The sequence below is a fragment of the Leucopleurus acutus genome (genome assembly GCF_964270905.1).
Source record: "Leucopleurus acutus genome assembly, chromosome: 8".
Lineage (NCBI taxonomy): Eukaryota > Metazoa > Chordata > Mammalia > Artiodactyla > Delphinidae > Leucopleurus > Leucopleurus acutus.
The window spans coordinates 71,193,260-71,205,309 of NC_139151.1; the positions used below are offsets into that span (position 1 = coordinate 71,193,260).

At 37.0% G+C, this 12,050-nt stretch overlaps 1 protein-coding gene across 2 annotated transcripts in view; it reads left to right on the forward strand.

Annotated features, from left to right (window-relative positions):
- The window catches only part of NUCB2 (nucleobindin 2), a 39,860-nt gene extending 38,483 nt beyond the window's left edge, over positions 1-1,377 (forward strand). Inside the window, exons 11-13 of one of the 2 annotated variants that reach the window (XM_082845273.1) lie at positions 33-203; positions 489-570; positions 1,171-1,377. In XM_082845273.1, coding sequence (XP_082701399.1) covers positions 33-203; positions 489-570; positions 1,171-1,178 — 261 coding nt within the window. In that variant the 3' untranslated portion in view covers positions 1,179-1,377. Of the gene's footprint in view, positions 1-32; positions 204-488; positions 571-998; positions 1,118-1,170 lie in introns of those variants that run through there. The other variant, XM_082845272.1, reaches the window with a different exon arrangement.
- The last annotated feature ends 10,673 nt before the right edge of the window (positions 1,378-12,050 follow it).

Sequence of the window (12,050 nt, forward strand, 5' to 3'; positions counted from 1 at the left end):
GGTTTTTCTTTTCTCATTTTTTTGTCTTTTAGACATTGGATCAACAACAGTTCTTCACAGAGGAAGAACTGAAGGAATATGAAAATCTTATCTCCATACAAGAAACTGAACTTAAGAAAAAGGCAGATGAGCTTCAGAAACAAAAAGAAGAGCTACAACGTCAGCATGACCAACTTGAGGCTCAGAAGCTGGAATACCATCAGGTGATATTTTGTAAAAAGCCTTGTGGCATTAAAAAGGATTTTAGGGGCTTTGCTACCAGCCTGTGTTTTTGTAATATATTTCAATTAGCTGTCGTATTTTAAATTTTAGTATTTTTTAAACTGCATTTTTTTAAACTTCCTTGTTGAGTATTAATCTAAATTATAGAACGTAAATATCCCATTTTGGAAAACAATTTTCAGTTTGTTGTGCATTGTCAATGGTCATACATATCAGAGAAAATCAACTAACGCTTACTTTTAAGGCATTCTTTTTCCATTCACTAGGTTTTACAGCAGATGGAACAAAAAAAATTACAACAAGAAATTTCCCCATCAGTGCCTGGTGGAGAATCAAAGATCCAGCCACGTATGTAATTTTGTTTATTTGTTTGTTTGTTTGAGGAAATTAAAAAATTGAATAAATAGAAATTCACATTTATTACAAATATAATTTCAAATCATTAATATCTGTGCTATTTTCTGTTTATTTGTGGAAATAGAGCAATTTGTGTTACAGAAAAATGAAAAAGCCTCTCCAATTTGTATACATCAGTACATTTCAAAAGCTATATAATTTGATAGCCATATGCATGGTGAAATGATTTTTTTCAGTATTATTCATAATTCTTCCTAATCAGTTATTGATACTATCACAGAATATGTTTTTTAATTGTAATCAGTGATTAACTAAACATAGTTAAAAAGCAAATACTCAGTATATCTAAGTATAAAAGAATATTCAGAATAAAGGAAGATACCTTTAAAATGAGGGCTTTTTTTTTTTTTTTTGAACAGGCATTTAAAGTCCAGAGTCCACCAGAACTTAGAATAAAATTGTTACATCATCATGTGTGTCATCTTTTTACCTCCCTTCCTTTTCCTCTGCTCAGTAAATATTTTAAAGCATATATGGAATAAAGGAAGATACTTTTTAAATGAGAATGTATTTTTTTTTTTTTGGACACAGATGTTTAAGGATTGAAGTCTACCAGAACCAGGAAGGAAACAAACTCAATACCTGCTCTCATTTTCATACCTCTTTTCTTTTTCCTTTGTTCTCCTTTAGTGATTTAATTAAGTGGCTTTATGCCATAATTTAATGAAACTATTAGTACCTATTTAAGTGAGAAAGCGCCACCCACTGCTTTTAAAATAAATTGTTTTCTCTTATTCATAAAGGTAAATACTCTTTTATGGGTGCTTATCATCCCCTCTCTCAATAAAAGCTCTTTGATATTAATAATTCTTCTCCTGAGAAGACCATAGTATTCCCCAGTGTGTGTTGGTAACTTTTTCCTACTTTCAGCAATCTTAAGTGCTAGAAATTCTTCTACCAAACAGCTCTTGCTACCACTTAAGTTCATTTTTCATTTACATTTTTGCTTTATACTCTATCATTCAAGATCAGGTTTTGCTACATATAACAGAAAACCCAAAGATAATGGTGGTTTAAACTGAATAAGAACTTTTGCCTTTTACATAGAAGAAATCTGGAAGTAGGTGATGTACAGGTTCCTATCTTTCTCCTCTGCTCTCCCCAGTGCATAGTTTTTATTCTCGAGTTATTTCATTCTCAGGGTCCAAGATGGCTCTTGGACGCAGTGGGGAAGGGCAACAAAAGGAATGTCCCCCAGTTGAATCAGCTTCCTTGATGCAGTTTTCCCAGAGAACCACACAGCATTTGAATTTACATCTCATTGGCCAGAGCTGTGTCACATGGCCATCTAGCTGCTAGGGAAACTGAGAAATCCATGTGGCAATGGGACAGGCTAAAAGTTAGGATTCTTTTAGGAAGGATTCCCTTTAAGAAGGGAAGAGGGAATGTTTGGTAGGCAACTTACAGCTTTAATTTAAACAGCCTTTTGGTTACCTAAATATCTATGTACATTCTTCCGAAACAGAAACCACTCACTTCCCCCACCTCAAAAGGAAACCACCAAAACCCAATCTATTATTGCATGTAGTTCAAAGCCCATGACATCTGAGTATAGTCCCCTCCATCAGGTTAGGATGTGGTTTTTTTATGTTCTGGTCATCTGCAAACTAAAAAGCAACATGTCTGCCCCCTGAGCACCATATGCATAATGGGATAGATACAGGATAACTGCAATAAAATCAACCTTTTAGAAAAGGGGAAAACAGGAAACAGAGCAGTCATCTTTCCATAACAATTAAAAAAATACTGCTTGGCAAAAATAGCAAGGTCTCTCTGCTCTGTCCATAAATATATTCTTTGGTTTTTCTATTAGGCAACCCCTGCTTCACCTTTCTGGGAGGAACTCCCTTGTCTAATGTCCTCAGGGGCCCTTGGCATTGCCCTCTAGGATGTTTTTATTGCCCATTAACTTTCAAGGACACAAGTGGGCGTTGGGAAGTGTCCTCTTCTGGAAGGCTGGACAGTCTTCACACTTCACTTCCTGTTATTGTGGGTTTGGGGCCTTGGGATTGTTTCAGATAGTTACAGGCTGTTTCAGGCCAGGTTTAGGGTTTTTATTTGTTTTTGTTTCGTTTTGCTGTTTGGCAAAACAGTTCCCTCAAAAGTTGTACGTTTCTGGTCTGTTTTCTTCAGTTATTACCACGAGAAACCACAGAGATCTTGTCAAGACATATTTAACAAAGAACCTCATCTTTTACTTGCTGGCCTCTGTGTTCTTTTCTCCCGTTGGGTCTTAAATGAATGGTACCCACTTGGGATTGTTTTAAACTATAGGCTTGGATGGGATAACAGCAGTCTTAATCTGATCTTCTTCCTTAGGATGGCTCCCATTATTTGGCAGAAAATTCTTAAGGGAAGGTTCTTGGAAAGGCTGTGAAAGCTTTAGCAGCTTCCTCAGAACCTTTACTTTAACTGTATGTATGTAAAAGTAACTTTACTTTTACTTTAAAGGTTACTTGAACTTTAACCTTTAATTGTTTCAGTTTGGAGTACGGTAGTACAGTAAGTGACTTTTTCAATTCTTCAGGGCTCCAGATTTGGGACTTTATCAATTTATTTGGTAGATAGAGAGCAGTTCTCTCGGCAAAGCTATATTGCCTTCCATCTCTGCAGACTTGCTTACCTTAGCCCGAGCCACATCTCTCCTGTAGGACTTTTCTGAAAGAGGCAAGGCGCAGCCCACACATGCTAGCATTCTGAAATTCTACCACCATTTTCTCTGATACCTTAACCTCAGTTGGCATGAAGTATCACTGCCCCAAACCCTACCTTCTTGACTAAGCCAATTCCATTTTTTCAGATCCTTTTACTTGCTGCACCTTACTTCTAGCTACCAAATTCTGTATAGGTTAAGATTCTTCATTGTAAGTAATAGAATCATCTTCAGCTACTAAACAGAATGGGATTGATGGGGGGGGGAGCAGTATAGATAGATAGCTCACAGAATCTTTGGGAGGGCTGAAAGAACGGAACTTAGGCTGAGCTTCTAGGAACTGCATCATGAGACTGGGCTGCCAAAGAAGCTGCTGCTTTTGGATCAAGAAGCTGCCTGCTAAATCAGGAAGCCACCTGCCATATTAGGAAGTCATGAAGTTGCCAGCTCCAGAACCACACCACCTCTGCCTTGCTTTGTGTCAGCAAAAATGGATATTTCATGTCCTGCTTCTCTCCCCATGTAATTCAGTTCTGAGTAAAAGTTTCAAGTGAGTACATCTGATTGTTTGGACCAATCATATCTGGAACCCTAGCTGCAAGGGAGGTTGGGAAATAATATTTAATTTCCTACCCCTGTAGTACAGGAATGCATGTTTAAAGCTGTTGAGTGAACAAATCCACTGTAATACCTCAAAAATTTACATTGTTTCTTTTAACATTAATAATTTTTAAAGCTCTTAGTTCTCATTTTACAAATTTTAAAATAATCATTGCATACTCCTCCAAACACTTCAGATTTTTTTCCTTAAATCATGGATCCCAAAATTAAATAGAGCAATCTAGAAAAGGTCTGCTTATATGTAGCTTAAAAAAAACCCACAGAAATCACTCAGGAGAGTAATGCTATGTTTCTTTAGAGATAGAAAAGAATTCCTATCTCTGTTGTTTAAATTGTAGCAAATATTTTTAAATGATCTGGGATATCCTTTTGTTGATGACTCTATCTGTAAGCGTTATTGTGATAAGACAGGGATTCACCTAGGATAAATTTTTTTAGATGGTGGACTAGGGTCAAATCAGAAAGTAATTGGAGACAATAATATTGTACTTTTATGAAATGTGACAAATATCAATACAACAGCAGTCATATTATAATATATTAAATATATCAAAGTAACACATCTTGCACCTTAAATTTACACAGTGGTATATGTCAAATATATTCAAGTAAAAAAATAGTAATTGGAGGAGAACTTAGAGAAATTTTTTAAAATGCTCTTTTGGCATGAGTAGATAACGGACGGATATTAATGTAGACATACCTCACAGTTTCCAGCAAATTATTAATTTATATTATTAAAAAAAGAATTGTTGGCCTAAGATTATTTATGGGCATAAGGAATCCCAGTTCTTATGAGTATTGGGCATTTATGAGTAAAGATTGTTTCTTAAAGAGTTGCTAATGGTATTTTTTCCAGCTCTGTTAGAAAGTATTCATCTTGTGTTTGATTTATCCCATTCTTCTTCATATTCTTAGATATTAAGAAGTCTTTGGTTTAGTTGACTTAGTGGTATGTATAAGTAATTTGGAACTTTGTTTCACATATGAATTTTCATGAAGCATGTACATTTTATCGTCTACTTAGATATATATAATTAAAATTATATTTTAAAAGACAGTGGTCCTCTAGAATATTTGACGCTCACTAAAGGAAACTGCAATTTAGAAGCAGTGGTAAAAAATCCTTTGAGATATGGCTCTACTTTTTTTTTTTAACCAAGATTTGTTTACAATGGCATTTTTTTCATGCTAATTGAACAGATTTGTATTACCATAAGCCTAAATGCAAATCTGTTTTTCCCATGAGGAAAAATATAAAGGAAATTTTAATATTTGTGATAATGTGACTTTTAAGATAGTCTAGCTAATAAAAGAGGGGGTAAGAAATGTATTTCCTTTAGGGAGAAATATTGACAAGTCTAGTTCTGGTTAGTGCCTAAAGTTTAATTTTTGTTTTATAGCTGTGCAATAAATCGAGAAGAAATTGATAAAGAGGCAGAGTTAGATGATGACCTTCATCATTTTCATGCAAGATTTTTGTCGCCTGAAAAAGCTGCTAGAGAAGATCATCTTTACCCTTAACCACTGGTGTCTCAACTTGATACTTGAATAATTCATTTGTTTTTTGTTGGAATTGAGAAACTAAGGTGTATTAGGTAAAATGCAGAGTTCCTATAGATGATACAATGGAAGACTCTAATTACAGCTTGTTTTCAAGGTATGAGATTTGAAGGAAATTGGATCTTTTCCTTGCTTTTTGTTTTTTTTAACACAGTATCATTAGCAGGATTTCAGTCTTTCCCTACCCATGTTTTAATTAGTTAATTAATCAATTAATTAATTAAAATCCAACAATTTAGATCTAATAGGTGACTTTTTTCAGTTTTTAAAATTTCATATTGAACTATAGTTAATTAACAATATTATGTTAGTGTACAGTAAAGTGATTCATATATATTTATATGTGTATATATACTTTTCAGATTCTTTTTCATTATAGATTATAAGATATTGAATATAGTTCCCTGTGCTATACAGTAAATCCTTGCTGTTTATCTATTTTGTACATAGTGTTGTATCTTTTAATCCCATATTCCTAGTTTATCCCTCTATCCCCCTTTTCCCTTTGATAACCATGTTTGTTTTCTATGTCTGTGAGTCTGTTTCTGTTTCGTGAATAAATTTATTTGTACTATTTTTTAGATTTCACATATAAGTGATATCATATAATATTTTCTCTGACTTGTTTCACTTAGAATGATAATCTCTAGGTCCATCCATGTTGCTGCAAATGGCAATATTTCATTCTTTTTTATGACTGAGTAATATTCCATTGTAGTGTGTGTGTGTGTGTGTGTGTGTGTGTGTGTGTGTGTGTGTGTGTGTGTGTGTATACCACATCTTCTTTATCCATTCATCTGTTAATGGACACCTAGGTTGCTTGGCTATTATAAATAGTGATGCCAAAAGCCTTGGCTGTCTGTGCACCAATGCCAGAAAGAAATACGGAGACAGAGTTTTGGAGAAACAAGAAAAATGGCCTTAATCTTTGCCTGACAAAGGGGAAAACACAGCAGGCTAGTGCCTCCAGAACTGTGCCCCCCCCCCTTCCCTGGGGAATAAGGAAAGGTTATATAGCCTGGGGCTTGAAGTCTGGGGTAGGTGATAAGGCTCAAAGTAATTAAGGTCTTGCATTTCTTTTCTTTGCAAATTCATGGCCAAAGCTGGCATCAGGCAGCTCAGCAACCGGGTCTGATGGCCCTGAAGTTATCAGCCCATGATGTTCTTTTTGAAATGAAGAGTGCTACAAGGGAGTGTGGGGGAGAAGAAATGCTAGGTGCAAAGGGTAATTCATATGGAATCAAGAGTAATCAGCTTTGTGAAGGACAGGTCTAGCTACAAGTGTTTGTTAGTAGTAACAGCTAAAGAATAACCAAGATTGCTTAACTCTTTCAGGCCTGTTTATGTTGTTTCCCCAGCCTGTTCATTGTTTCCTTATTTTCCTTGTTTATCAGAAAAGAAAAGTCTCATTTCTATTTTGTTTTTGTAAATTTATTTATTTATCTTGGCTGCGTTGGGTCTTTGTTGCTGCATGCAGGCTTTCTCTAATTGCGGCGAGTGGGGGCTACTCTTCGTTGCAGTGTGCAGGCTTGTCATTGCAGTGGCTTCTCTTTTTGCAGAGCACAGGCTCTAGGCACGTGGGCTTCAGTAGTTATGGCACACGGGCTCAGTAGTTGTGGCTCACGGGCTCTAGAATGCAGGCTCAGTAGTTGTGGTGCACGGGCTTAGTTGCTCTGCGGCATGTGGGATCTTCCCAGACCAGGGCTTAAATCCGTGTCCCCCGCATTGGCAGGCAGATCCTTAACCACCAGGGAATTCCCTCATTTCTATTTTTGCTGCAACAAATTCCCCACTGCTAGTTCATTCCCTCCATATCAATGGAGGAAGGGAGAAGGGCATCATTCTTGTCTGGCTGAGGACAAAACTTCAGTTTTGCTCCATTTGATAAAACACCAGCTGTCCAGCCCAGGGGCCCATCTATTTCCTACTTCAATAGTGCTATAATTTATTTATTTAATTATTTCATTAAAAAAATTTTATTGGAGTATAGTTGACTTACAGTGTTGTGTTAGTTTCAGGTGTACAGCAAAGTGAATCAGTTTATACATATACATATATCCACTCTTTTTTAGATTCTTTTCCCATATAGGCCGTTACAGAGTACCGAGTGGAGTTCCCTGTGCTATACAGTAGGTCCTCATTAGTTATCTATTTTATATATAGTGGTGTGTATATGTCAATCCCAATCTCCCAATTTATCCCTCCCCCATTTACCCCTGATAACCATAGTTTGTTTTCTATATCTGTAAATATTTCTGTTTTGTAGATAAGTTCATTTGTACCCTTTTCTTAGATCCCACATATAAGTGATAATCATATATTTGCCTTTCTCTCTCTGACTTACTTCGCTTAGTATGACAATCTCTAGGTGCATCCATGTTGCTGCATATGGCATTATTTTGTTCTTTTTTATGGCTGAGTAGTTAGTTATGCATTAGTAACCTGGCTTAAAAAAATTCAAGGACTGAGCCAGAACAAGCAGCAGCAGCAAGTGGTGAAGACACCAAGTTGAAAAATTTGGATTTATGGTTACCAGCACTACCAACCTGTTTATTGAGATAAAAGCAAAGCAAAACAAAACCAATGAAACCTTTTATTTAATTTCCGAAATTCAGGGATTTTTCCAAATATTGCCTATAGAGTTATGTAGGAAAAAATTTACATTTCATGTTTACAGATATCTACAGTTTTCACAAATTAAGTTTATATTTTAATTGATATTAGTCATGTTCTTAATGATGAATGCCATGTACCATCTTGGTTGTCAGTCAGCCCTCGACAGTGTATTTTTACTTATAGGCTCACCCTTCCAGTTGCCTTCCAAGCTCCGCCTGCCTGTTAACAAGTTGTTTTGTTTTGTTTTTTAACAATTTTTTAACTAGTTTTGATTATAATTTGTTTACAACCTATTGTAAGCAATAGATATGACTTTTGCTGTGCAAATTTTCTTACCTGTTTTTTTTGGCCATGCCACACAGCTTGTGGGATCTTAGTTCCCCCACCAGGGATCAAATCCAGGCCCAGGGCTTCCCTGGTGGCGCAGTGGTTGAGAATCTGCCTGCCAATGCAGGGGACACGGGTTCGAGCCCTGGTCTGGGAAGATCCCACATGCCGCGGAGCAACTAGGCCCGTGAGCCACAACTACTGAGCCTGCGCGTCTGGAGCCTGTGCTCCGCAACAAGAGAGGCCGCGACAGTGAGAGGCCCGCGCACCGCGATGAAGAGTGGCCCCCGCTCGCCACAACTAGAGAAAGCCCTCGCACAGAAACGAAGACCCAACACAGTCTAAATAAATAAACAAATAAATTTAAAAAAAAAAAAAAAATCCAGGCCCATGGCAGTGAAAGCACCGAGTCCTAACCACTGGACTGCCAGGGAATTCCTGCTCCTTTTTTTTTTCTCTCCTTTTGTTTTATCCTTAGTAATAAGTATGTTTCCTAAGACTGTCCAGGATTATGAATACATATCTTGCAGTTAAAGTGTTAAAATATTTCATTTTAGGGCTTCCCTGGTGGCGCAGTAGTTGAGAGTCCGCCTGCCGATGCAGGGGACACAGGTTCGTGCCCCGGTCCGGGAGGATCCCACATGCCGCGGAGCGGCTGGGCCCGTGGGCCGTGGCTGCTGGGCCTGCACGTCCAGAGCCTGTGCTCTGCAACGGGAGAGGCCACAACAGTGACAGGCCCGTGTACCGCAAAAAAAAAAAAAAAATTTCATTTTACAATTCTTATAATTTTGCTACTCTATGAAATTTTTTAATGAATAATGATTTTAAAGTTATAACTTGTCTGAGTGTTTTAAAAATAAGGGAGGAAAAAATAAAATTCCATCTACTAGCTCTCTTTGCCATCTCCCATGAATCATTGTATTAAAATGTTATTTTTTAATTTTAGTCCATTTAACATCTCCTTTTTAGTGATATGAAAATATGTGTCATTTAATTAAATCCTCACCCTCACTTTAGATTCCCTGTGTATGGAGTAAGTAACACATGTACGGCTTATGCCATTCTGTATTTGTTTTGTACCATGTGAATTTACCTATTTTGCTGTCCACTATTACTCTTCGCTTGTCAAAGTGATTTGAGTTTGCTTTACTTTTGAACTTTATCCTTTCTTTTCTTGGTGTTGCTACTTCATAAATATGTCCTTATTAGAGTAGTGATGTATTATAGATTATTTCTTTTTTGAGACATATTTGCCATGCCCCTTAATGTTTTAAACATTTTTATGGTAGTACTGAAGCATTTTCCTCAAACACAACAATTTAAAACTCCTATATCTTTGTGTAGTGATTCCTTCTTGTTCTATAGCATTGAGTAATGTGTATTGGAATTTGTATTTTAACTTTTTCCTGACCAAATCTCAGTTCTAATCCTGTATTTATTTCTTGTTTCCTTTGATGTGTATGTGTTTTCACTCTCTGATATTTCTAGTATGTTTCATTGAGAGTCCAGGTTGATCTTGGGGAAAAGAAAACTATGTCAGCAGAAAAGCCAGGTTTTCTAGAGCTTGTTAGGCAAGAAGGCAGTCCTTGCTAGAGTGGTTTCTGAGCACGGTGGAGAGTGCTTCTAACCCTGAAAAAAGTTTCTGACTCATGAGTAGAGATTTCCTGACTCCTTCCCTTTAACAGAGTGAAACAGCTTACAGAGCAAAAGCGTCCAGATTGTGGTGAATGTCCGTTGTCCAATTCTTTAGCTTTTTTATACCCTCCTTAAATAATAATAGTATTTAAAAATACTTTGTGCATCCCAACAGACATTCTCCATCTTACAGTTGTTAATAAAGGAAAATAAGTATTTTTTGGAACAGAAAGACCAGGACATGAATTTGGCAATCTCTGATTAGAAGAGAAGTAGCATATTTTATTGTTTTATCATCACTTTTGCCTGGATGATCTGAGTTTTAGTTAAGTTCCTCTCTAAGTACTCTCCCATTTTTCTACTGTTGTATTGACTTTTCCACTATTGTATTTCTAATGCACCTCCTTAATCATTGGAGAGTTTCGAGGGATGTAGAATGTTGTTGCACCTTTGTTAGAGGTCTTAAGGTATCATAGCCACCAGCTTCATGGGGCTTATTATCCAGACTTTCAAATGAATTCTCCTCTTCCCTCACAATCCCAAATAATAATCTTTTCTCTAAGGAAGTCTGTTACTAATTAAGATTTAGAGGTGATTTTATTAAAACAGGATTAATTTCCAAAAGGTTTATATAAAAGATAAAATAGAGGCTAAATCTTTTATTTTAAGGACAACAATTTGAAGCCAGTTAATGCTCAGAGTGACTGTTTCATTCATTTGGAATGTTCCTGGTGACTTCCAGGTAGTTTGGTCTGCCCCTCTCTATCTAGTTTAAGGACCTAAGAATGGAAGGGCCCTGGAGGCTGAAGTACTGTAGCCAAGGGGGAGGAAGGAGCCCCCATCCTGCTGAAGGTGTTTCTTTCTCTGAAGTAGTTAGTCCAGGATCTATTAGCAAATGAAAGTTCTAAGCCCTTGCAACTTGCAAAGTATCCGTCTGTGTACCAATTTATGTAGCCTCTAATTGAAAGATCATATTTTTGGAAGGAATATGTGTTTATATGTAACCTTGTGCCTAAAACAGGTCTGAAGGGAAGACCATTATTTATCCTGTGTTTTTTGAAAAAAATTGTCTTCTGAAATTAAAACATAACAAACATGTTTTCATTATTGCTTTTCTTTCTCATGAAGGAAACCTGTGTTGCATAATCCATATTTAATCAATATTTATTATGTTTTAAAAACCATTTAATAATGATGGTTTATATATCCTATTTTGTCAGAATTTTTTAATTAATCAATTAATTAATTTTTGGCTACGTTGGGTCTTCGTTGCTGCGTGTGGGCTTTCTCTAGTTGCGGCGAGCTGGGGCTACTCTTCGTTGCAGTGCGTCGGCTTCTCATTGCGGTGGCTTCTCTTGTTGCGGAGCATGGGCTCCAGGTGCACAGGCTTCAGAAGTTGTGGCACACGGGCTCAGTAGTTGTGGCTCATGGGCTCTAGAGCGCAGGCTCAGTAGCTGTGGCTCATGGGCTTAGTTGCTCTGCGGCATGTGGGATCCTCCTAGACCAGGGCTCGAACCCGCATCCCCTGCATTGGCAGGTGGACTCTTAACCACTGCGCCACCAGGGAAGCCCTAAGGTCAGAATTTTAAATATCTTTTATTTGTTATTACTAATTCTGGGGGATTTTGAAAAGTTTTCAATTTAAATGAGTTAAAAAAGTAAGCGTTTATAAATATGTGGCCAGACATGTTCTGTTGATTTTAAACTTTGGAAAGAAATTTTATTAGTTTTAAGTATCCTCAGTTTAATTCTTTTTGGCTTATTTAGATACTTTGGACTATTTTTAAAACTACAAATAAATAATTGGATTTCAATTTGATAATTAGGAAGACAGTTTATATGACTTTGTTATTTTATTTTATTTTTTTTTTTGCGGTACGCGGGCCTCTCACTGTTGTGGCCTCTCCCGCTGCAGAGCACAGGCTCCGGACGCGCAGGCTCAGCGGCCATGGCTCACGGGCCCAGCCGCTCCATGGCATGTGGGATCTTCCCGGAC